This window comes from Astatotilapia calliptera, chromosome 2 (genome assembly GCF_900246225.1).
Source record: "Astatotilapia calliptera chromosome 2, fAstCal1.2, whole genome shotgun sequence".
Lineage (NCBI taxonomy): Eukaryota > Metazoa > Chordata > Actinopteri > Cichliformes > Cichlidae > Astatotilapia > Astatotilapia calliptera.
Window position 1 is genome coordinate 24,936,309 of NC_039303.1, and position 26,701 is coordinate 24,963,009.

General features: G+C 43.3%; 1 protein-coding gene across 1 annotated transcript; it reads right to left on the minus strand.

Annotated features, from left to right (window-relative positions):
• Positions 1 to 1,137: 1,137 nt before the first annotated feature.
• On the minus strand, positions 1,138 to 16,327 carry synpo (synaptopodin). Its single transcript, XM_026189621.1, has 4 exons — positions 16,249 to 16,327; positions 11,477 to 12,685; positions 5,379 to 7,447; positions 1,138 to 3,500 (listed from the first exon to the last, which is right to left on the minus strand). Exons 2-4 carry the CDS (start codon positions 11,643 to 11,645, stop codon positions 2,229 to 2,231), a joined length of 3,510 nt encoding a protein of 1,169 aa, XP_026045406.1. The 5' UTR covers positions 11,646 to 12,685; positions 16,249 to 16,327; the 3' UTR covers positions 1,138 to 2,228.
• Between the last annotated feature and the right edge of the window lie 10,374 nt (positions 16,328 to 26,701).

Sequence of the window (26,701 nt, forward strand, 5' to 3'; positions counted from 1 at the left end):
GAGAGCATCCTTTAAATTTGCTTAAGGCCTTCTTGATGTGATGTTTTTCTGCTTCCCTGGCTGCTGTACCTGTGGGGATGGTGTTCGTCATGTGTTGTAGCGTCCTGATGTCACCCAGTTTGTGTTCCAGTGGTTGATGAGAGTCAAACCTTAAATATCGATCCGTATGCGTAGGTTTACAGTACACATCAACTTTTAAATATCCCCATTACTCATGGAAATCTCACAGTCTTTAGACTCAAGTTCACATCAAGTTTGCCAGTTCTGTAAACTTGTTGTGTTGGTCCACCGAGTTTATGTGATCAGTGAATTGTGTTATGTCCTGAGATTTGATTTTCACCCAGGTGTCATCCACATACCTGAACCAATGACTTGGTGGTGTTCCAGGGTAGAATAACGGGCCCTCTTTTTTCAATTATATTCCTCATTAGGGTGATGGTTTTATAAAAGACAATAGCAAAGACAAACTGAAAATATTTAATCTAGTGTGGCATTTTTTTTATTCTGCATAAAATCATTCAAAGATCATACAGTTATGCAGCATGGGTTATAAAATGCAGGCATGCAATCAGCCCCCCCCCCCCCCCCCAAAGCACTCCAAAAAAAACCTGCTTTCAAATTCAAAACTATAACAATTCTTGTTAAAGTCTGAGAACTTCTGCAGTCCACCTAGTGGTGACCCAGGTTGAACTCAAGCCGTGACAGTGATAGGCCTAATCCTGCTGAAGGAGCCGGGTCACTGTGTAGCAGGAGTCCCCGTCACTCAAAAGACAAACAGGGTAAATATTTAGAAATGTGCTGATGCTTTTGGCCTGAGTGTCAGGGAATGAAGGAATGATCTGTTGTGCTAGCAAACGACTTGAGAAGGTGGTGTAATATGGCTCCACACTTGAAACATAACATCGTTCTGGCAGCAGTTATGTTTGCGGCTAAGTGCCACCATCATCATGTCAGCATATTGCATTCTCCAGCTGTGGGCTTTTATTTTTTTACAGTATAGAAGTGTTTGAAGGTAACATTTTGAGTGACACTTCTCAAAGCAATCAAGTTTTTGAACAACCCCTTCTTAGCTGATGAAATGGAATGAAAAGAAGTGCAAATCAAGTATGAAGAGAAACAATAAAATGAACGAGAACATACATTTGATTTTTTATATGCATTTCAAATACATACTGGTCCTCCAATCATCTTCTGACAATCACTTTACAACGTACAACATTCTTCAAAATCTTTTCTCCCTCCTCTCCATAAAAGCACACACTTGTGTGACATCCACTTTTACTTCTGAACTCCTCTCGAACAGGCTCTCAGTGAAATATATCAATTTTAATCCATTCCTTGTCTCAAACCTTAATCAACCGTTTTTCTGTCGACAACAGCAAAAGAAACAAAAAATACAACAATTTTGACATCTTTCTTGGAACTCGGAAACAGTGTTTGATTGAACAGTTGTATCAATGCCCTGTCTTACCTCCACATAAGTCTCTGTATTTAACATTCCCTTTTTTTCTGTCATTCTTCGTCAGTCTGTCTATAAAGCTTACATTCATTTCAGCAAATCAGAGCAACATCTATACGCTTTGCTAAACTCATTATTGCACTGTGATATTTATGCATTTTACTTACTTTGCAGTGGTTACAGCTGGTAATAAATGAGTGTGTGCTACCTAAATACTGCTGTGTTTTTGTACTATGAGAATGCCTCATCCAAAGCAGTTTAAACTCACTTGAGGGGTATATTTACATGTTACTCATTTTCTTCAACATTTTTAGGTCTCAACCCCAATTTTCTACTTGCATCATAACAATAGTTCATTAATGATGTTTAAAACTGATACTTTTTCTTCAAACGCTTTTCAAACACAGTATCGACAGTGAAGATTCTGTATGTTTGTTGTGAAAGTATAATATGTATTGAAAAATCTTTGGTTATTTTGAGTCTTTTGCACTTTTTTTGGCATGTAAGAAGCATACAAGCCACAGCAACTGTGTTGTGTAAAAAGCTTGTTCTTGTCAGGCCATACTACGAATGTGAGCCATATGAAATACTATAAACTACCTCGATACAACATATACCATTATAGGATTTGCAATCAAAGTTACTTATGTAGTACTTATCTAACATTAGTCTGATGAAATGTCTCTAGAAACTCAGTTACTTGGTGATCTACTTCCACAAAACTCTATGAAATCAGAAACTGTGCTTTTGCCGACACTCAATAACGCCCTCACAGGTCAGTGGAGATGGTACTTCGTTTCACCCTCAGGCTGCCGCCCCAGCCGCGGGGACAAGTGTTGTAGGAGTGGAGGCCGGGCGAGCGGAGGCCTGAGTCTTCGGATTCAACAGATGCGTCGGAGTCGGTCAGGGAGCGAGTGTTGTAGAGACGCACAGGAGAACAGATTCTCTGAGTTGGAGTTGGGGGAGGACTGGTGAAAGTAGGGGACTGTGCCCCCAGTGACCGTGACTGGAAGAGGTTGACGGGTGGTTTCTGACCGTCGTAGCTCAGTGATGAGATGGGAAGACTGTGACCACTTAGTGCACCAGGAGAAGGGCTGTTTTTACGTTTGGCTGCATTGATGATATTTTTGGCCAGCAGGCGATGGTTGGCTTTAGAGTCCAAGTTGTTAACTGTGGGAGACATGCAGCGACTGTCTTTGGTCAAGGAAACAGGAGAGGTGACGGAGGATGTGTAAAGAGGTTTAGTGGTAGAGAGAGAGAAACTGGTTTGAAAGTGTGAAGGAGACTGAGAACGTGAGCCCCATGGAGGAGACACAGGAGATGTGACTGTAGATGGCTGGGATGGTCTGGATGTGGAAACTAAGAAGCTAGAGGACTGGACCTTTTGGCTTACTAATGGTGATTGGCATCTTGATCCCCAAGGAGGGGTGGATACATTTGTTTTGGAAGGTCTGGACGTAGGAACTGAGGAGCTAGTGTAAGGCTGGGTATTCACCACTGGGGATTGGCATCTAGATCCCCAGGGAGGTGTGTGTGGTGAAGTTGCTGTAGATGATTGGGGAGGTTTAGATGAAGAAAATGAGAAACCAGTGGAGGGCTTGTTGTTCTGGGTCGTTGGGGATTGGCACCTTACACCCCAAGGAGGAGAAAGGGGAGAAGGAGATGTAGAAGTTTGGGAAGCAGGAATTGGGGAAATGATAGCGGACTGGCTGACCACTGGGGACTGACATCTTGAACCCCAAGGAGGAGAGCGTGGAAAGGTGGCTGTAGATGTTTGTGAGGGTCTGGATGTGGAAGTGGAGGTAACTGTAGAAAACAGGATATTCTGAGTGCTCATAGGCGATTGGCATCTTGAATTATTACGAAACGATACAGGGGACGTGACTGAACGGATGGAGCTTGTGAGGGGTGGTGGGCTTGTTTGGAGGCTAGAAGTCCAGCTTCCAGTAGCTGGGCCGCCCGGGTTGCCTGTGAGGTTACGTGTCCTGGTCGGTGTAGATGTCTCACTGGGAACTTCAGCAGGAGTGGACTCCTTTGGTGTCTGTTGGATCAGGACAAGTGTTTCTTTAATCTCTTAGAAATATGTATTCAAAAACACAGTATATTAAATACACAAAAAGTTAGGCTATAGTATTGTTAAGCATGTGGATAAGTAAATGAATCTAAAAGGTTTTTAATTAAACTGTGTCAGGATGTGTTGTTCGGAGAGTCTGTTCAGATGAAACTTCACACAATACACCCAGAAGATCAACTAGGTAAACTTAATAAGTGAACCTGTGATGATAAAACTGTGCCCAGCCTGTGCCTCAGCAGCATTCAGGTTATGTTTGTGCACTCCCTCCATCTGTATGTGTTTATCCAGCCTCCCCTGGCTACCAGCCCACACAGGCCCTGTCTTAAGTGTCTCTCTCGGGTTACTGTCATCTGGCTTTCACGTAGAGGATAACCTTTGCAGAGATATGTAGTTACCTGACAGAAGCAAGGCTCGCATCCATCTCATGTCTATTCTAATTAGGGAATACTCCCACTCAGTATGATATTATGATGAAACTAACCTGCTAGGATCACCTTCCCGAGAAGTTATGGTCTCATAAGACGAATGTTAATGGTCATATTTCAAATGTTCGAGGCTACTTTGAAAGAAAATAAGGCCTAGGTCAGGAGTCATAGCATTTGTCTAAATTTCTGACCCCCTCAAGGCCAGCCAGGGCAGAGTTCAGGCCTTAACATGAACACGCATAACTCAAATTGTTATGGGGGAAAAAAACATCTTGTAATGGAAATCTTCAGTTTTTTTCCCCAGAACTTTAAATGTCACACGCTGTGTAACAAAACAGATCTGCCCCCCCCTGCCGCAAGCTATCTGTGTACTTCAAGGAGGTATAAATTTTATTAGTGTGTTTCCAGTGATTGCTTAAAAGGCAAAAGAGTGAAAGTGACAAACAATTAACATTGGAAAAAGCCAGTGAAGTCAGGAAATGAGGAAAAAAAAGTCAGAATGGAATCCGTGTAGAGGGTTAGCATAAAGCTTTAATCAGAGGAAGAAAAGGTTCAGTCGTACATAAAACAATTGGATAGAACAGACGGAAAAGAGCAGCGAATCAAGGTTTGTGAAATGAAACAGACACAGTCCCTGTGCTCTGAAACAACAGCGTTTGATGACGGAATTACTGCTTCAAGTCATGAAAAACAAAAATATGTATATAGCAGGCAGATTTGAAACACCAAAGAATTCAGGCACACACCATATAGTTAAGTAGAGCATGCTGAAAAGCAGAGTAAATTAGCATGAAGGCATAACGATAGAAAAGTAGTTCTCTTGCTGCAACTTTCATGTCAGTGAACAGCATTAAATTGCAAATCGTAGATCATAAAGCAGATGCTAGACCATCTGTTAAAGTGCTTTGTGAAGCAGCATCACCCGAGTGCCCAGTGGAAAAAAGTGTGAGGCTGTTTCTCATCATATTTTAAAATGTGCTGAAAATGGACGTTCTTGAGTGCTGATGTGCTTCGCGGCTTTGGGAATGGCAGTTGATTTTCATTACGCTGAGGCACATTTTACATTTTCGAAGGATAATTACCAGTCTTTGGGTTTTTTTACTGACAAAAAGACAAATAATATGCACTGAACAGAAGATAAGACACAGATAGCCATGGCTAAAACTGTTAATCTGTCAGTAGTTTGATGAAGATGTTACATAGTGTCTAAGAGACACATAAATTCTCTATAATGTGTGGGATTATAGTAATAAGAAGCACAAGAAAAAGAAGAAGGCACACGTTAAACAGGCAGTGTAATGAATCGTAAGTTTTAGCCCTATCAAAATCACTTCTGCAATCATGTGTTTAGTATCTAAAAAAAACCAAACATTTTCTTTCAACACATTTTCTAAAAACGGTACAAAGAGGGTCTCCACACCTGCGGTGCAATCCCTGCCTTTTTGGCAGAAAATGTGGGCCTTGGTGCCTGTACTGATGACCGGGGAGAGGACACCCTGTCTGGAGAAAAAGCAGACATCGGAGAGCTGATCCTCGGATGACCAGATGTCGGATTTGAAGGATAATCTGGTCCTCCTGTAGGGCTGAGAGGTATTTGATGAGACATGCACTGGGCACTGAAGTTAAAGGGAGGATTGTTAGGGAGTGAAGTCTGTCTGGAGAAAGTTGGAGTGGCGAGCTGGTTCCTGGCCTGTGGTGCTCCTTTGGGTAGGGTACTGATGGGGTCCTTGACTGGGTTAATGATGAAGAGAGAAGAGTTAAGCTGGTATGGCCGGTGCCTCGACAGATCCATCTCTATCTTGGAGCAACCATTTTCCAAAGGCGGCGGCTCTGGAACTGGTTCTGGTGGTGGAGGTTTTTTCATTGGTTTCTGCTTGACTGCTTGTTGCGCCTTGAGATTTTGTGAAAGTTGAGCACACATGTCAGAGTTTTTAGCAATAGCTTTGACCCTACCAGGCATGTTTGATGGGTAAACCCAAGATGGTGGCAGAGACATTGTAGGAGAAGGAGATCTAATTTGGCCTGCGTTCTGATTCTCAACCACATATTTTTCCATCCTGGACTGACGCTTAGCAAACAGCTGAGCACCTTTTCCGGACACATTTGTAAGCGACTGCTCCGGTTGGTGCTCTGCCCTCGGTCGGGTCCTTGAGCTCTTGAGACAAGAGGCCCATTCTGGAGCTCTTGCTCCCTCTGTCCTGTCCTCTTCCTTGGCGAGGAAGTTGGAGGCTTCTGCACCCAGAGCCAGTAACTCTTCTTCAGATCCTGGCTCAGGGACAGATTTGTGTCCATGCTTCTTTCTTTCATCTGCCCCTTGCACTAGAGAAAGTAGCTCGGGGTTTGGAGCGACCACCGGTTTCTCTTTGAATGTGAACATTGACTTTTTATTTGCCCTCCTGGCAGCACCCTCCTCAAGTATTCCTGTTTTGATTGGTGTTGTCATCTCCCTCTCCCCTGATGGCTTAGGAACAAAAGTGGAGGGTTTCGGGGCTGTGGGGGGGCCATAATGGGGCAATTGTGAATACTGGGAAGCAGAGAAATGGGATGGTGGAGGAGAAGAAGGAGATATGACAGGAGACATTGGAGGTGGACTGGAGTAGTAAGTCTGTGGGGGCTGGTTTGTAAAAGCAGGTAGAGGTGGTGTGGGATATGACGGAGGCGGAGGGGGAGGTGAGGCCACCACAGGCTGGGGGACAGTAAAAGCAGGGAGAGGAGGTGTCGAGTAGGAAGGAGGAGGGGGGATGTCCATGACAGGCCTGACGGTCTCCGGAGACTGCACCGTGGGCGGAGAAAAGAAAGGTCTGGCAGTTCTATTGATGAAGGAGCTTGCCTGCTTAGATGTGGGCACAGACACCTTCTCAGGACCAGAGGCGCCATGACAGCCATTAGGAAGCTTTCCAGCAGGATCTGTCCCTGTTTGCCTCCCATTTATCTCTGCTTCTCCTTCAGCATGTACTGACACTATCACATCAGTGGTTTTACTCCCTGGCGGAGTCTCACGCTCGGCCTCATCCTCTAGATCCTCGTGAAATTGATGTCGTGCCTCTTCCTCTTGCTCCTCCTTGACAGGGAGGAAGTGTCTCTCTTGTACAACACGGTCATCAGTGTCTTCTTCTTTGTGGAAATCCTTAGCCGGCTCATCCATGATATCGCCCACTGAGCGTACTCTTGCAGGTGTCGAGAAGACCGACTTGTCAGCGGTCGTGTTCTTTAAGTTTAGGTCTCTGTCCTTTTCCTCACTGCTCCTCTCTGCCCATGTCAGTTTGTTGGATGGGGGGTTTGTTTTCACATTCTCAGCTCTGTCCTCCTCTGACCTTTCTCCACAGCTCTCAAGTGTGAAGGCGTTGACTCTCTGCTTACGCCGATTAAAGAGCTGAACACCCCTGGACTTGGAGTTGGAAGGGACGGTGAGCTGAGCAGCAATGATCTGACTCTTGACGCGAGCCTCCTTTAGCTCCTTCTCTGACAAACTGGCACTCCTGGTCAGATCTAAAGTGAAACACACAGGAGAAAACACAAGAAAGGAAGTTCAGCTAAAAGAAAAAGACAGAGGAGTTTTGCCTTCTTGTCTATATTAAATAATAAAAGGAGTAAGACCTCTGTAGACTTGGCAACGTGCTGCTATTCAGAGACAACTCCCTAGCATGTAATTAAAGTTTGCCAAACTGTTTTCATGTACAAATAGAAAGAACCAGAAAGGGCGATTTTTAACAAGTGTGGGATAGAAATATTCTCTTTAAAACCCACATAACTGTTTTGGCACCATGTGGTTTTGATTGCTTTTTTTTTCCTTTTTTTTTTTTATTATTTCAGAGTACTTTTGATTTCAACCAATCTAGCAAGGGGAAAAAAGACCTTGTGGACATTTGACTCAGCAGACCAGAGCTGTAGGCAATGAGCCAGGAGACGTAGGCGGAGAAGCATTTGAAATAAACATGTCAACAGCTGCTTTACTAAAGTTAATAAAAATTAAAACAAACAACAACAAAAAAAGATCAAGGTCAATGTCGAAAGCTGCAAAATAGGGAAATTGCAGCGAGTCGGTGTCTTACCTTGATTTCATAGGTTTGCTGATTACTGGAATTATAAAATAAATGATAGTTTGTTTTCTGAGCTTGAGAGCTCCCTTTTAGGCGGCAGAGCTATTTCCTTCTGCAGTAGTCCCTCCCTGAGCATTCCTCCACCACTGAGAAAACTCCCTGCCTGTGCTTCCAGCATGTCTTTGGTTTCTCTCTGTACTTAATTTGTGCAGAAATGCAGCTCAAACCCTTAATAGACCATTTTTACAATCTAAAACTAGCCCAGAAAAATCAAATTTTTTCACTGCCTTCTATAAACATACTATACAATTAAGTGTTCCCATTTAAAGTATAGTGAACACATCACTCTTCAAAGTCCACGAGAGGAAAATCAAAGCTGCATCTTTTGCCTTTTTTAGCTCCATAAAAACCTGCAGTCAGAGTCTCTTTGTCGTTATGGTGACACATCTGGTAGATTATTCACTGAAAGCATGTTACTCTGATGGAAGATATTTAAAATCCCTGCAGGACGTTTCTCAGACAGCTAGCTCAGCCATGACTGTTTTTTTTTTTTCATTTATTAAGGTGATGAATCCAGACAGCTACATTATTTGATGTAATCATGTGCCAATCATAATAATTACGCATAAATCAGTCACTTGTAAAGCTGTCCTATAGAACTGAGTCGGCATGCAGTTTTCCCTGGCACAGAGTGTAAAGCCAACACGATCATTCCCCCCAGTAAAAAGGAATAATATGCATCTGTCACTGATTTGACAGACTAAATCTGGCCCTCAGTAATTGAATCAGCTCCTTGTGAGGTATCCTAGAGCTTTTTTTACTTAAACTTAGCTAAAGTTCAAGAGCATACGTGTGCCATCCACTCTTTATTATTTTTTTCATGAACCATGCACCCTGGACCTGCTGTAATAACAAGCAGCGTGTTAACAAAGTTATCCTCTGTGATGATAACAATGATGACGGCGGTTATGTCTGCAAAAAAAATGGATAAGTATAGACTATATTAAATCATGCACCTGACACCAACATGATCTATCCCCCATATTAGATATTTGTTCCAGTATAACAAGGATAAACACATTACCACACCTTAGACAAGCAGTCCTCTCATAACTACTGGCATGAGCATAAATCACCTTCTTTTATAGACTGCTACACAGAAATGAGCCTACCTATCTCACAGGTACTTTATGTAGACTCGCTGCCTTTTATCATTGTCGTCACTGTAAGCAGTAGCACCACCAGGGGTCCCAGTGACCATTTTTATGAGCTATTTGCTGTTTATAATTCACGCTACCTGAATATACCAGAGCAGAGAGGCTTGAAATGAAGTGTCCTCGCTATAAACATCTACCTTGAGTGGGAGCCAGCTCTGTTATCAAGTAACATTTCAGGAGCAAATCCCAAGCGGTACCTTTTATTTAATTCGAATTTTGATTTTAATTAGCGTTAAATTCTCAAGTTTTTAAGCTAATCTTATGGAAAATTCCAACAACAAAATAAGCTGCAGTTATTTTGCATAAAATGTATATTTTAATCAACAACAAATTCATAAAATGCTCAGGTTAGGCTCAAAAGTACAGATTGCATGATTACACACAAATCTCAGTGATCTTTACCTTTTTAGTTATAAGGAGAAATAACTTTAAGCTTATGAGCCAGCGTCTTCTACAGAAACACTGCCAATAGTAAGTCATATTTCTTCATAAAACAGACAAGCACAAGCTGCTTCAACGTGTTAACATATTCTCACATTTCTTGAGTTTTCTGAAAGCCTGCTTCTCTTGCTGGATCCACTCTAGTGTCTAATCCCTTACCTTTTTCAAGTGAAAACTCAGGGCTCCGCTGTTTTGTAGTACTTCCACAAGAGTTTTCAATTTAACTGCGCTTGATAGCTTCACACCCCCTTTCTGGAGCGAGGTGGGATCGGATTTCTTTTTCCCTGCAGTCCAGCACACAGACAGACAGGCAGGCAGGCAGGGGAGGAAAGGAAGGGAAGAAGGGGGGAAAGGCGGGGAGGGCGTGTAGCTGGAGGCTGTGCTGTCTGTCACTCAGCCTCCAGTGTTGTTTTACTTTTTCAGATCTGTGCCATCGCACTTCCACTTCCACATCCACTTCCCTAATTATATATATATATTTGTATAAAAAAAACTGGGACGTGACTGCTTGACAAATCTGGGTCTTTCATTTTAGAAAGCTTTACAGAGGCTGCACTTTATTTTGAAAGTTCAGGAGATGGGTGCAATCAGCGATAAGTAGTCAGCAGCTTATCTCTGTCTAATGTCCTCTGTCCTTGCTGCCCTCAGTGCACGTCTCACACTCCAACTAAGTGTCTGCCCTCTTTGAACCCTAAGGCCTCCAACCTGCAGGAGTGGGATAGGAATTTCCTGTCCAACATTAGAGTCAAAACTCAGCGCTCAACAGCGATGCAAGAGCCCCTACATCATATTGCCTACCCTTCTTTACTCCTCCACCTCCAACTTTCTCTACCTCTGCCCTCTGCCCCATCACCTCATCCCAGCACGGGTGAGATCAGACAGGAAAGCTCCCCCCGCCCTCACGGCAGCGGGATTTAAGTCAGGGAGGCCAACCCTGCTTTTGTGTATCAAAGGTCAGATTACCCTGTCGGATGTTATCTTTCTCCGGGTGATGGCTGTGGGGTAGGCATGGATGACAGCACCAGCCCCTGCGGGTGATGCGTGAAGCGGTATGGAAAGACGAGGATTAACAGAGGTCCTGAGATCCTACCAGACTGAATGTGACCTAAACTCTCAGCAGATTCCCCTGGGAGGAATAAAGAAATCCAGTTCAGAGGTGGAAACCATGCTCTCCTGCTCATAGCGTTACTGTTTCATGTGTTAGGAAAGATCCCACCGGAGCAGTTGTCCACTTTCTCCGCCGCCTTTTTGTTGTTCTAGTGATCTCTGTTTCATTTGAGGAAACTAGTGAGTAATGAGTGATAGGAAGGGCATTGGAAGCCCACAGGCTATAGATCCATATCAGGAACAATTATTTGAAGGCTGGAAACCTTTCTTAATGCACAATGCCTTTTTACTCCCTTTGAATAGTGCATCTGAAAAACTTGTCACCACCAGTAGTCATGTTTTCTGTGTCTTTTCATGGATTCAACATTTCTATTTTAAAACAGGTTTTTTGAAGTTAAGTTGGCAACTGTAGAGGTAAAAAGCAGAGGGGCATTTCCAAACAACGTCTCCCACAAGTTAGCCTGTTATTGCTGTGGCCAGGTTGTATATTAAGACAGTCCTTTAGCAGTGAGGCATGCTTGCATTGGCACAGCTGCTACGAGAACCTGTATTTTTATGACACGGAAACAGATGTCTCAGAGACCAGTTCATTGTGTCAAGTTGCTCTGATGAGTCCAGACTCAGAAACAAACCACTGAATGTGCATTTAGAGTTACATTTTCTTGTAAGAAGTCCAAATAAGGAGAGAAAATAGCAAATAAACAAGCACTTACTTGTTTTCCGGCTCATGTGTTCTTTGTTGAATCCTGTTTTCTCCCATGACGCATTGTAGTCTGTCCCACGGGTCTGCACGTCTTGAGTTAACTGGAGAGGTTTTCTCAAGCCCCCCGGGCTCCAGCTCACCCCTCTCCTGATAGACGTATGTCCCTTCTCCATCTCCATCGCCGTCTGTCGCAGCAGGAACAAGCCCTCAACGCGGGAGGGAGAAACGCTAGTGCTTTGTCCCGCTCGGCTCAGCCTCCTCTCCCGATAGGATGAAGCAACTGGTGAAAGATGAAGTTTTACTCCTTACTGGCAAACAGTGAATTAGCTGAAAGAAAACACCCACGCAGAAGATGAGTGAAAGGTAGTAGCTCAGTTTTCCCAGTTTCTGTTTCCGGTCACGGCTCCCCTTTCAGCAATAATTCTTCCAAATGTTGTCCTGCAGACAGCCGAAATTTGACGGAAGAAGCGTGTTCTTTCTTTGGTCTTCATGAAGTATTATCCTGCATCTAATGGGACCTCCCAGGAGGGTCAGCTTCGATGAGCATTGGATGAGCTCCCATGGATAAATGCCACGAAAATTGCACAAGATTGTTGTGCTGTGTTAAAATTCTGGCACGAAGGGCTGAGAAAGAGTCCAAGCTTCTCTACTCACATCTCACTAATACTCCTTTTTTTTTCTTTCCCAGATGTTGCTCTTCCTTCTCTTCTATTTTAGTCACAAAAACAAGTTTTTCGCCTGCACCCCAATCTTCAACTCGCAGATGACTTTTCTTTTGGAGAAAAGGGATCTGCCCTTTATCTCACAGATCATAACTCTTGAGTGGCTCGCAGGGAAGCTGTGTATATGAGCGGCTTCCTGCTTTTGGGTGCGTGTGAGGAATAGCATTTCATACTGGAAAGGTCACTGCAGAGGCTGGTTTGTATTCAGTGTTCAAAAGCATTCAATTAGGGCTGCTTTCATCTGGTGTCCCGTGTTATTTCTCAGGCATTAAAGCCAGACACTGTCTCTGAAAGTAAAATGATCGATTTCATTCTTCTGCTTTTGAGGAAAGCCATATGTGAGAATGAAGATTCCTATTTCATGCGGCGGATGGTCTGACTTCCACTGAAACACATCAATGGGCTGCAGCTAAGACTTCAACAGTTCCACCAGTTTGGCTGATTGTTGGATTACAGATCGCTGCTCTGCTCTGTGTTCGCTGTATGCCCAGAAGCACCTGCAAGAAAAAGGAGAATATGCAGTTATGTCAAAGGTCAAATCTATTTTAGGTCAAATAAAAACTGTATGATGCATCTAACCAGTGTTGTCTTTTTTAAATAATTTCACTGCTTCGTACACGATTTCAGGAAGGCCATCTGATATTTAAAGACTTTTTAATGACGTGGTCTGAAGAACATCATTTACCTAACTCTTCTGATGAAAGTTTAGTTAGTTTACTCTCAAAAATAAAAGCATCAAACTCAACTTATCTCAGTTTGTAAGACGGCAGGAGTCAGAGATAAAGATCAGGCTTCTCACTTTGAAGTGCAGTCACACTAATGGTGCAAAGTCGGAAACGAGAGGCGCCTTTTAAAAAAACAAAAGAGTCTGATAAACTCTGTTGTCTCCCATGAAGGGAGGAAGGCTGCAGTCCATTCAGGTTTGAGTGTTTGGGATCTACTGTGTATTAAACCTGTCAGACACAACTTATCCCTGCCTCAGGGTCTGCGATGCGATAGAGCACACTGAGAAAGTGAATGTGGACTTAAGCTTTCCATTCAGTGTGAAGTAAAGAGAGAAACAAAGACATGAATATCTTGCAGTGACATTAAGTGGGCACACATCCTCCTTCACTCTGACCCTGTAGAGTATGTCTTTAGCTCAGCAGTGTCATGTTCCTCCTTCAAAGCCAACAGGAGCCACTGGCAACATTTGTAACGGTAAACCACTGTTTGCACATCTCCTTGTCCTTGATCGGACTTGCCTCACCTCGAAGCTGATTGGGGTTTCATTTTTGCTTGTGAGTCACTGCTCATGAGTGGGAGGCTTGTTCAAAAACTACACACACACACACACATTTCACACTTATTATTTTTAAATGCCTTTTCTGAGATTCCTGAGAAGCAAAGCAATGCTGCTTTCTCGAGGTGTCTAAGCACCGTAAACTTGTTTGGATCGTTTGAAGGCTGTGTTTTTGTTTCGTAAAATAACAACTGAGTCATGAAAATTCATAGCAGGGCTGCACATTAGTCCCTGGACACAATCAGCCCAAACAAAACCCTGCCCCACCTCCCTGCTGTAAAAAAAAAACAACCCAGCAACAATCCTAGCTTACTGGCATGATCGTGTCAAGTGACATGAAGGCTGGTATTGTTTAGACACTCTGACAATCGCTCTTTGATTCCTCCAGATGTGCGATCTGTGCTTGGATCACTCAGAAAGCGACACTGTCTCTTCAGATTAGCTTTCACCGTGTCACTTTCCTGCAGTGGTTTTCTGATATTTTTCTTCACTCGCAGTTGTCTTTGTTTCCTGTCTCCACAGAGAACATAGGTGAACACGTGTGGAGGACATGTCCCAACACCCCTGGTTTAAACATGGGTTGATTGCCAACTTTGATCCAGTCTGCAAATATTTATTAAGTGACAGACAAGGAACAGATGTAAGAACTCTACATGAGCAGAGGCTCTGGCTCAGGAAACAAAACACCAGCATATGGACTTTTGAAATCTGCATCTGTCCCAATCCTTTCTTTATCTCTTTTTCTTTCTACTTTTTATTCATCGCGGCTTGTTAATACGCAGCTTGACGTTGTATTTCTCCCAAACAAACCTGTGATATCTATCCCACTCTGGCGATTATGTGCTTGCCATACGTAATAGTCTGATATCTCTTCCACCACCACCTGGTCTCCAATTACCTTAAAGTTCAAAAAGTATTTCGCAGTGCCCACCTGTCCCGCTTGGCTTCCACCCCTGCACAATATTCCTATGCCACCCATCTGCCTCCGTGATCAGGAATCAGGGATCTAATTTACAGTTTGGCCCCGCAGGCTGCTTTAATGTGTAATCACAGAGTTCCTGTCCATCGCCAGCTCATGATGGATTCATACCAGACAGCAAATCTATCCCTCTGCCCTCTGCGGCGTGTCTCACATAGTGACAGCGCACAAAAGAAATTGCTTTTGGCACCCTTACAAAACCTTAATCACTCATTTGTCCCTCATGGCTGTTGTCTTGTGTGTTTATTACGCATCTGCATCAGTAGTCAGCTTGTAGAATGCGTGTCATCCACCTAATAGCTCACAAAGCGCGTGTAGTTTCACCCCAGTAACGGCATCTGCACATCATCAGTTGCTCGGGGCGCACATGAGCGGATGTCAGGTGAGCGCGCATTCCACCTACTCTGTGACTTGAAGTGTATCATTTACCCAGCTTATAATGAGGCATCGGGTCAGAGCATTGACTTGAACTGCAAGCCTTTATGACTGAATCCCTGAGGGGAAGATCTGCCGTGTGTCTGCTATCGTCTGTCTTTTGCTGGGATGTTTTACAGTTAGCAAAAAAAATAAAATAAATAATTTAACAGTAAAGGCTAAAGGCTTTAGCGGGGCCTCTGTCTCTCTCAGTCACTCTCTCTTGCTTAAACAAAGAGCTATTCAAGGGCCCTCGCAGCACTACAAAATAATTTGGGCTAGTGCTCCAAAATGGGCATTCCTGCTTCATAATTCCTCAAGAGGCTGTGATAGTTAACATGCCGCAGCTTGTGCAAGCTGATGACAGACATCTAAAACATTGCAAAGAGTCGTCCCCAATGAAACGAACAAATGTCTCTCTCTGTTTGCCATTGCCGAGAGTGCGATCATAAATCATGCAGTGGGAAGACCTTGTAATAAAGCGTCTGCTTCGCGCGCAGCTCATCCTGCTCTCGTTGTCACAGGTGGGGAACTTCAAGAGGTGAAAATAAATACTTGAAGTAGGTGTGTGTCATCCAGTGCCAAGAGGGAGGCACCTCCTTGAAACAATCAGTCATAATCTGAAAAACTGTTAGACATCAAAGGCAGCGGGCACAAACACTTTTTAAAAATGTAAAGTTGCAAGCAGGAAACTACTGGCTTTCTGTTCGCACTGAGACATTTGACAAAGTAGGTTTCTGCTGTTTCAAAGCATCTCCCATTACAGCAAAAATAAAGGAGGTGTAGTTTGCTAATCTGTGTAACACACTGTAACATATAGCAGAACAAAGCCTCCTGTTGCTCCCCCGTAAAGCAGTTAATGGGCCTCACCTGTTGTGTTAACAGGAAGCAATTACTTATATATGCGTAAGTCAATACAGTCTCCAGTCAGGACTTTAATTGGATACACCCTCTAATGTTACACAGTGAAGTTCAAGTCTATAACATGGCCACAGAGCGGGCTCCACACAGTCAGGACAATAGGCTTGGATATCAGTGACCACAGTGCTAATGTAGCCAGCCAACACCCCCACCCCAACAACCCCTGCAAGCCTACAGCCTTCGCCAAGGGAAAAAGCAGCAGCCACAGATGTTTGTCATCTACTCAAACAAAGACTTTCAGAGTTTCCCTCCTCTTCTGCCCCAGTTCGTCGCATTCCCCGGACTCTCTCTCCTCTTTCCCCAAGCAAAGATAGTGTCTTCTTACCCCATAAAGATAAACTTAATAGGCTGCAAGTGACAAAGTTTGGTGCAAGCGAAGATAAAATTCCATGATTCATTAAAGCAACCCCCCCACACCCCCTCCCTTTTCTTCTTTTTTTTTGTTGGTTAGGTTTGCTGCTCACCTGTGCTCCGGTGCGTCTGGCTGTTTGAGGCGGCGAGGGTGTGTACTGGCCCTTTTCAGTTCCTACGAGTGTGCGAGCACACCTCCCCTTTTTACCTCTTCTCTCCCACTCCCTCTCTCTCTCTCTCGCTCAGTCGAAGCAGACGAAGGATGGGGTGGGGTGGGGGGGGGGGGGGGGGGTCAGTTGGAACACAGAAGGCTCTTTGTCTGGGATTTTTTCATATGGTTTCCTTCAAGCTTGCATACTGAACGAGCACATTATGCCATAATATATTTTCATATTCAACGCAGGGATGTTGAGGGACCAGTAGGCCCCCGCTCTGTTCTCTCCCCACTTCTTTGTTTCATTCTTGACCCATTTCCAAACCGTGCACACCCGGGCAGAAAAAAAAATCCAAAGAAAGAGTGAAAAGTATGCAGGAAAAATGCCAGGCTGGGTTTTCCTCTAAACTCCAAGAATTTCTCGATGCACTTCTTACATGTCTCCAAATATTAAAAGTCAAGGGAACAGATTTCTGTTTGAGATATGCAAACATAAAGACTCCACAGAGCTTCTTACCTCAGACGTCCAGATTCCTCACAATAGTAACTTTACATTCATATTTGATGTACAGCACACGACATTTGGCCTTTTCCTCTGGGATGTTAATCTTAAGATTATGGACGTGCACTCCATATCGCCAAAGATTTACATACTCGAAGGATCCCTCAAGTACCATAAAATGTCAGTAACATCTGGTAAGTGTCTGAGCCTTAAAATGATTAGATCTGTAGATTTATAGAAGAACGCTATAAAGCTGCGTGAACGCGTTTCACCTTCTACTTCAAAATCCTTTGTGCAGAGACCTGAAAGCCTTCAGCGAGATGAGGACTGACTGCGGGCACTGGATTTTTGGATACACAATGGAGCCTGCTTGGCTAGGTCATATGCTTGAAAAATGGATCTTGAACTGCTGCCAGGCTTTAGGAATAACATCTTAATCACCTTTCAGCCACAGGACAAGCTAACCTTATTTAATGGTGCACTTATTCTGATTGTGGTTCACCACTCTTTCAAAGAGCAGGTCACCCAAAGTTTAGCAAAAGGCACGTCTCTACATCTCAAATCGGGCTTGTGATCATGGGCGTGTTTTTCAAATGCACAGGTTCAGCATCTTTTGTAATCCCGAAGGTGTGGTTTGCTGGTGATTTTGGTGCGACATGTCTGGACTTTCAGCACTTCTCGTCACCTGCTGGATTGTCCTGTCAGTCCATCTCCTCGAGGCTGGGAAACGCCTTTCCTTCTGCTCCCAACCTCTATTCTTTTATATCTTTTCCCTCTCTTTCCCTCACATATCTATCAGCCCTGGATTTTCCAACTTCATGCAACTTATTCCTATTTTTACCCTTCGGTCTCCCTTTCTGCATCACCATGCTCTCTCCCTTTTGACCCTCTCCTGACATGTTTATGTGTCTCGGACCCCATGCAGCTGGGAGAGGAGCCATTAGCCGTCGTGTCTATCTGTCTTTCCTCTCCCTTTCTGCCTCTCCAGCCGCCTGCTCGGTTCTGCTCTTGTGGCATGACTCTCTGAAGGGCAGCTGTCTATGTGGGAGACCAGGGAGCTGAGGGGGAAATCTTAGCTCGCATTCCTTCAGAAGAGGGGCACTTGCTGCAAACGGACCGTTGTGGAATTTCCAAAGTGATCTGGTTTATATTCCCTCTCAAGCTGGATTCATCTCCAGAAGTTATTAGAGAGGGGCACGCTCTGGCCTTAACTGATTAAAATCATACATCTTTGCTTTCTTCCCCACCGTACCAGCTCTCAGTACATGTAATGAGATACAGCTACGAGGCCATGCACAGACACGGCTTTACTATAAACAAAGACAAAAACGCTGGGACAATTCGTCATGCTTTTGAATATTTTGAAGTGCTCCTAACATCTCATTCGAGACGCCATTTCCGGATTAAAACGGGTTGATTGCTGCTCTTAAAGGATACGGTATGTATGTAGCACTAACTCGGTTGAGGCTCACGCATGTTTCAGCTCTGCCTCTGTTTATTTTCAGTGAATGGGACATCTGTATTTCTCATTAACTACCTCAGAGGGTAGTTGCGGCCTGAAGCAGAGATGAGTAAGCCCTGGTAGAATCAGGGTGTGTCTGCTTGTGGTCTGATGATGTTTATATGTCTGAGGCGTATAAACAAGACAGTCCAAAAGCCTAATTACTCCACAGTGTCAGTACATAGTAGTGCCTAATAGGCTACACTCATTTCGCATTTGAAGTGCATGCAGGTTTTGGATGCCAGCCTGGCGCCTGTAACACATTTAAACACACACAAAGTTTCCAAATCCAATATATACACTAAATATACTACATGGCACAAGTCCCACTACAGCAGTTAGTGGCCTAAATTGCTTCCACAGACTGGCCAGGGAATCTAAGTTGCCAGCGGACCCCAGAGTACTATTTTGTTGTTGCTTTGTTGCTGTGTATGAGTGCATGCTCATTTATAAACTGTATGTGTGAGCAGACTTGGGCCCAGAGCACCATAAGCATATGGTGGGAGCCCCGGTGCACCAATGCACAGACTGAACCCAAACCACAATCAGCTGGCTCAGTCTGTCTGTCTGTCTGGGCAAAGTCGAAATCGCAAAGAGCCAAGAGCCAAGATTCACACATAACAAAAAGTAAATCAGCTATATGCCCACGCTGTTACCTTCTTTAATGCAGCTCAAGAATGTGGGAATCAGAAATAATAATTGCAGATGAGTCTGCGACGCTTGCTCTGGAAATAGAGGTTTCTTCACTGCCAGCACTCGTGCTTTTGATTTGTGATGTTTTAATGCAGTAAGTTTCTGGTGTTAAACAGTTTTGAAATTGCACTCATCAGTGTTCACATGGCTGCAGCAGCCAAAGCAAACAAACAGCGGATGTTGCAAAAAAGAAAAGGAGTTTGGTTTGATTTAGTCTGAGTTTATTAGTGGAAGAACATACAGACCTTCTGATCCCCTCTCTCCATTTATGGACAACACACCAGGCCATGCGCGTCGCATTTTATAAGCTAAATGATTATCATGCTGAGTGAAGTGAGTCTGTATCACAGGTCAATGACTGAGTAGCGCTGTGCAGTTAGAAAGCTACAGGATATTTTTTGATTCACAGGAATGTCATGCAGCGCTGTTAATCTTAATTCACTATATCAGGATGTCAAAGGTTAAAGAATGAGAGGAAATGTGTGGGATCTCAAGAGGTTCACACCCCTCATACGCATGCTGCAACCCGTCACTCGGCTGCGGTCGCACTTTCTTTCTTTCACACGCTGCATCTTGCAATCAATCAGGGTTTAAACACACTAAATAAACATTCATCCACATTGTGCAGCGCTTCAACCATTAAACAAGCATACACGAAAGCTTACAGATCGATTGATGTGACATCCTGTCGTGTCTGATTCTGTTTGGTTCAGCCTGTTTCCATCTAAATGCCTTTCTGCTTAGTTGCCGGGCCTCTCTGCAGATAGGGTAGGAACAAGGCAGGAATTATTCTCCCAACAGAGAGGCTCGCTCTTTGTTTGGATCAACGCTCCAGAGAACGTAATCAAAATTTACGAGAGGACAAAAACAAAATGCCTAATGCTGATCTGCTTCACTGACGTGCAACTTAAGGGCTTAATCTGTGTCACACAGTGCAAGGTCCTAATAAAATATTTATTCGTCCTCCCCAGTGCAAATGATATTAGCGTGTAAGCCGAAAATATGAGCCAAGGTTGTTGTGAAAGAATAAAGTAGTAAAAAAAAGTTGGATGTGTTTGTATGTGTGTGTGTCCAACAGCTGTGCAATGGCTTGTTAAATATTTAAGCAGCCAATCACATCGAAGCATCTCAGTGGATTTATGCATGTATCATGGTCAAGACGGGCGGCTAAAGTTCAAAACTGAACAACACAACAAGGGAAAGAAAGGTGATTTAAGTGACTTTGCTTGTTGGTGCTAGACAGGTCAGACACATACTTCACAAACTGCGGATCTACTGGGATTTTCCCACACGACCATTTTTAGGATTTACAGAGAATCGTCTGAAAAAAGAGAAACTATTCCGTGAGCAGCAGTTAAGTGCTTTGTTGATGCTAGAGGTCAGAGTCGGGTGGTCAGACTGCTGAGTTAATAGAAAGCCACAGTAACTCAAATAGCCACTCATTACAACCAAAGTAGGCAGAAGAGCACGCAACATATTGAACCTTGCAGCAGATGGACCACAGCAGCAGAAGACCACATTGGGTGCCACTCTTCCCAGCTAAAGACAGGAAACTGAGGAACACCATTGGCTGGTCTGATGAGTCTCAATTTTCTGTTGCTGCATTTGGATTTGGACCATCTTACCTTGTAGCAACAGTTCAATCTGGTGGTGTTTTATTGTTAGGGATAATGCTGCAGAGCATCTTTGGGATGTGGTGGAAGAGGACATTCGCATTATGTGGAACCCTTAGCAACTGTGATAATATCATGCCAGGTTTAAGGCAGTTTTGAAGACAAGAGGGGGTCCAACCCAGTAGTAGTGAGGTGTAACTAATGAAGTGGCCAGTTACTGTGTGACTAATAGCTGTTATAGGGTGTACTTAGCAACAGGATAAAAAACAGACTCCTGCAAAGATGAATTTAGTTCACCCAGCAGTATTTTCTTCACTGAGCAGTAATAGCAAAGGAAATGCTCTGACTAAAGCGCGCATCTTCCTGTAGTGAAAGAAAAGCTCTTTAATTCAGGGTAAATGGGTAAATACATGCAGGTTGGCTTTAAATCCATTTAGTTATAATTACACTGTTTACTAAATTATGATTCACTCATCTTTAAATGAAAGCAGCTCAGTTTGTGATGCTACAGAGGCTTCCTCCGTTCATTACTGATTACTTCTGACTGAACAGCATTTCAGATGTTTCCTAGCTGCTGCTTTGCACATTACGGCAGCGTGAGAAAACTAAAACAGTTCTTTAGCTTAAACGGTGCACGTCAGACGAGTAAAACACAAGATGGAACTACTTACTGCAAACTTGGGAAGGACTTTTCATATAAACGTAGTGAAGGATTTATGAAGAGTAGAAGAGAGCCATTCCTGGATTTGTCATTTATGGTGACACCAGCAGCAAGCTGTCATCGCACTGCCTAAGTGTTTCACACTGATGTCGATTTAAACTAAAAAACCGTCACAGAGCAACTTCCAGTCTAATTTCTGCCTCGATTTGACCTCATTTTGAACAATTAACACTTTGAGATTATGAGTAAGTGCTCAGATCGATGGCACTGCTCATGCCTTTGCCACATTTATTTCAGACCAAACATACTGAGGTGACTAGTAATAATATTCATCTCCATCAGACGTCTCTCCCGGGGTGCATTTGTGCAGCTACAGCACCTTGTACCTCCCTCTGCTTGCATCGTGTCTGGAAGTAATTAAACTCATACCTTCATTCCTCCTGCCATCTGTGCTCTACATGTCTTTCTCACTTTTTTTACTCTGTGAATTGAGAGACTATGTCGAATCATTTTCCATTCTGTGGGTTCATATTTATTCCCAGCACACTATAGGCTTTGTTGGTTCAGACTTTTCTTTGCCCTTTTTTAACTTTCTCAGTGGAAAATAACCCACTAGAGAAGGTTCAGTTCTCTCACCTGGGAATAGCTTACTGTAACAAGATTTTCAGAGTTAACATACAAGTATAGGCAGCTGCAAAAACACTCATGTGAAATGGCTGTAATAATATGATCCAAATGAGAGGCATAACCTAGAATGACTTCATTCATAATGCAAAGTCAGTTTACAGGACTCATTCACGGAGAAGTGTGATCAAAGGGCAAAAGCTGAAGCTCTGTGTCATTTAAGCTGCCAGGCTTTGCCTGAAGGTTTGCCAGACCGGTAAGTCGGGCTGTAATAGGTGTTCCTGCTGTTCACATTTATGCAGAGTCTCCACAGTGTGCTTTCTTCATCACTGTCACTCCGCAGGTTTAATGGTCTCTCACCGGCCTGTGGTAGATCCCATTTCTCTGAATCGAGCGAAGACACTGGCAAGGACATTTTTTTTCCATTAAAGAGAAAGTGCTAAAAGGGTCCGAGGAGGCGGCTGATAGACGGGTCATGGTGAAACTGCTTCACAGGAGGGTGGAGGTGGTTATTTATCTTCTTCAGCCAGGCTCGGGTGACCACAGGAGATAGCCGTGGCTGACAAGAACCCCTCGGAGCTCTGACAGTCGGGACAAACAGAAGCACCGACAGCTGGCCCAACAGCCTGAAAAAATAACCCAGGGACTGATAATGGGCAGCATTTCCCATTTCGCCAGCTTCTCCCTTCCTTTCTGAACAATGATGAATAAAAGTTTTCTTCTTACTCAAGTATTAACAAGAGAAGGAAAGGTGCAGGGCTCTAGTATGTGATAGCCAGCATAATTAAACATGGTGCACGTCATCCATGAAAAGTGGGGCATTTTGACAGGTATTTACGATGAAGACTCTTGTGTCATGGAACTTACCCACAAGCTGTGGGAACCCCCTCAGTGACTGGTCCATTTCACCACAATGACTTATTCAATCATGGTTTGCACCAGTAAAAGAGATTCTGAAAAATCCCCCAGGTCAAAATCCAGAAAGTCTTAGGAAAGAATTTCCTCTGTGCTGCAGGCAACTTGATCACACTTGTATGTAAAGGAAAGCTCTGACACACTCACCACACTCACACACAAAGTAAAGCAGGGTGAACATCAATCTGAAACCAGGGATGAGATTCCCAGTTTTTATGGGACTGCTAGAAACGTACTGAATCCTGAAGGTGCTGCTGAGCCAGATGACAGACCAAAGCATTGGCCGTCACTTTTAGGGTTTGGATTGTGTGTGCGTGGATGGACTCCTTTATAATGTTGATTTTTATGGGTCAGCATGAGGCTAATGTTTCTCACAGTGCTTTCCACAGAAACATGGAACAGGTCTAATTGTACAGACTGTAGCAATCACTAAGCAAGTGGGAGCCAGTTATAACAAAGTGATTTATTAATTATGTATCAAGAGAAAATTTGTATGGATTTGCATCATGAATGTAAGTAAACTGGTTCCACTGAGCTTGGTTTAACCTAAAGGCAGACTTTCCTGCCTGTGGGGCAGGGGCATGTATTGTAATTACAGTGATTATAGCGGTTTGTAACTGTTGGCTCATGGTCTATTATTTCATTTCAGATCATCTGTTTGGTAAATCTGATTTATTAGATGGCTAATCAGCTTTATGTGCCTTAGTATTTTGGGAGGGGATATTACTGTCGACTCATGTCGAGGGGGATCAGCTTCTGTGGTGCTCAGTATCCTCTGGACTTCTGTCAATGCCAGTCACAGCTCACTGGTTGTGTAAGCATTGCAAAGTATCATTGGCTCTTAAAGATACAGTTCTTTTATTAGACTGAGTTTTTTTTGGAGATAATAAATTGTATATATTAGCAGACCGACGTTACATAAGCATCTATACGCAGGGAGATTATAGCACAGAAAGAGAGTAAACTAGAGTTGGTATTTCAGTGCTAACTCTATAAATCAATAGCGATAACGTTGCCATGTTTGCTCTTTTTTTAAAAAAAAAAAAAAAGGAAGCATAAATGTCACTTAGAAAATTTAGACTGAAAAGAGCGAAATTATTGTCGATCATCCGTCATTTCTTTCCTTCGCACATATACCCACGACATTTTGTTTCACATGTGTCTATTTTACTGTTGGACACAAATTTAATCTTGATGTATCCACAGTTTCACTGATTTGATAAACCCAGCCGTTTATCAGATTACCTGACAATGACATCGTGGAGCCTCGAACAGGTCTTAGAAGAAAAGAGTATCCAGCTGAATGGTCTTTTTTTTACAGCCGATATTTGTTATAGAGTGGGTAATCTTTCACAAGCATTCGGGTTAAGGACTCAAAGGCAGATGTAACAACAACAACAAAAGCCAAAAACCTAAACTTTATTAGGTCAGCTGCTTAAGCCCCATAATACAAAAACCCACTGAGAGAAAACAAACCAAAAATCCCACGGATTAACACAGAGCTCACCGGGGAGAAGCACAGAGAGGAATAACGAAGACATTTTAACAAAGAACAAGGGAGAGGACTATATATACTCTAAGGGTAATTAGAGGAAATAGCAAGGGAACAAGACGGAGGTGAACAGAATTAGGCACAGACATGATGTCGGATAAAACTCACAGAAGAGACAGAAGTTAACAAAGTAAAAGAGGAAAGAAGAAATTTTATGAAAACACAGGAGAAATGCAGGGACATGAATAATTTGACAGAGGGGAAGACACAAGGAAGAGATAGAGGGAATACTGAAGAAGTAAATAAACTCAGAAAGTCAGAAAGTATTATCATAAACTTTAATAAAAACAGGAACAGGAACTAAGAGCTAATAGCTCGAGGTAATAAAGAAAAGCATCAAAATCCACATGTAAACGTAAACAAACTTACCACTAAATAGAGAACGCTAAAGCAGAATCTAAAAAGTCCAAAAAACCCCGGGGCCACGGCACAAACACCGCTGATGACAACAGCGAAGCTTCTCTTCTATTTGGGAGCGAGCCTTAATTAATATAATTACTAACACCTGTGTTTACCTGTTGTTTCATAGCTAAACTAAAGGTGTGTTATCTTCAACTTATTCAACTGACGGTCACGTGGGGCTGGAACCTATCATTTGTTTTTCCATCTAGTCTCTCAGTGTTGTGGTCCCATTCACCCAGACGGTAATCAAGTGTATAATGCAACTTCTAATGGTGTGGCAATGGGATTAGAAGTGTGGCCCCACATCAGCACCGTGACAAATTAATATTTTTTTTATGTGCCACTGGTGGAAACAGTGTAAACACAGCATCTTTCAAACTGTTCTGGTTTGTAATGAGAATCCCATTCTCATTCACGATGACAGATTTTTAGTCTTGTTTGTTTTTCTTCTTCTTCTTCTTCTCAAAGGCCGCTTTTTCTTTCTTTCTTTTTTTTTTGGTTCTTCACCATCGACTGTGACTCTGTAAATGATGCATAGCTCTTAAAATCGCTTTCTTGGAAAACTAAATACCAGACAGGACCAAATAACATTCTTTAATACCACAGGTGGGTGATTCAGTCTGAGAAAGCATGATGCAGATGTGTCTCTGATGCTGGCCGCCGTGATTTAGATGACTGGAGCTTCACTCTGCACCCTGTAGGTGTGCGCGAACATATGAACTTGCTAGCACACGCACGCCATTACCAAAGCTTTTAAATGATTCTCAGGTGTATGGGTGCTGCCCCGTGCTGAAAGCAGCCGTGGCCCTAAATGTCTGCAGAGGACTCTGGAGCTCTGGAGCTCTGACATCATCCTCACTTCCCATAAATACCAGATCCTACGCATGCCTTTCCACTCGACCCCACGACGGGCACTTAGCGAGGCAGGGCAATGTGGAATCAATACCCACATTTTTCACACAGCATGCAGAGGAAGTATTCTTTCCTATTTTTAAGTAAACTCGTTTGTTATTGCTAATAAGAGGTTGCACCCTAAGACATCCAAGTTGTTTAGAACTGCTTGTGGACACCAGTTTTATCCCATCTGTGCAGCACATGGCTTTGAGAACAAAAAAAAAACCAATTTACAAAACGTGTTTTTCCACCTGATACTGTTTGTAATGGAAAACACATATATGCCTCGGGTAAACCTCTCATCCACTGCTGTTAGCAGCCACCCACCTGGATGATACCACCGTGGCCCTTCCGTGCTTAGACATTCAGCGTGGGCTAAATAAAAACAGACTCCAGAGGCTCTTTTTTTTTTTTTTTTTGAACCATCCTGCACAACATTGGTTTAAGCTTTTGCACCATTCACAAGGAGAAATACAGTTTATGCATGCTCTTGTGTGAAACCCACAGCCTGCAGCCTTCTTGATTATTACTCTAGTCACAACCAGGCATTCCAGACGGCAGCAATGACTGTGTTGTAAATAGACAAAACAAGCTTTGACAGGCTTCCTACATCGTCTCCATTTTTGCAATGGTTTCTTTCACTTTTTTGTCTTTATTTTGACTTCTTTCTTGTGTTTTTTTTTCTCGATTCTTGCTGTACTAGTAATCACAAAACCACAGATATTCTCTGTGGGCTGAGCCAGCTTGGTTAGGAAAACGGAGTGCAGTGGAAATGTCCGTTTATAATGGAGGCTCGAGCGGTTGGAGGAACCCAAGAACTTAGCGCTACTTTCCCATGAGCTGTTTGCGCATGACCTAGGGTTATTTTATGCTAATGTAAGTTTAAGTCACAGCTGCCAGAACTCTGTCTGCCTGTGAGAGTTATCTGTGAGAGTTCGAGCTGCAGAAACAGTAAAAGTCGCCACAGAAGAGAGGGACCCCACATACTGGCAGATGAATGACAAAATAGATATACTTTACGGTCGAGAGGATGTTTCACATGCCGCATAGTTTGT

What these genes read in the sequence shown, in the direction of transcription:
- synpo (XM_026189621.1), bottom strand. Translation starts at nt 11,645, where the DNA reads ATGGAGATGGAGAAGGGACATACGTCTATCAGGAGAGGGGTGAGCTGG. An exon ending in ACACATGAGCCGGAAAACAA is followed by an intron (nt 7,448 to 11,476) that starts GTAAGTGCTTGT and finishes GTTTCACTTTAG; the next exon opens with ATCTGACCAGGAGTGCCAGT. An exon ending in AGGCAGGGATTGCACCGCAG is followed by an intron (nt 3,501 to 5,378) that starts GTGTGGAGACCC and finishes CTGATCCAACAG; the next exon opens with ACACCAAAGGAGTCCACTCC.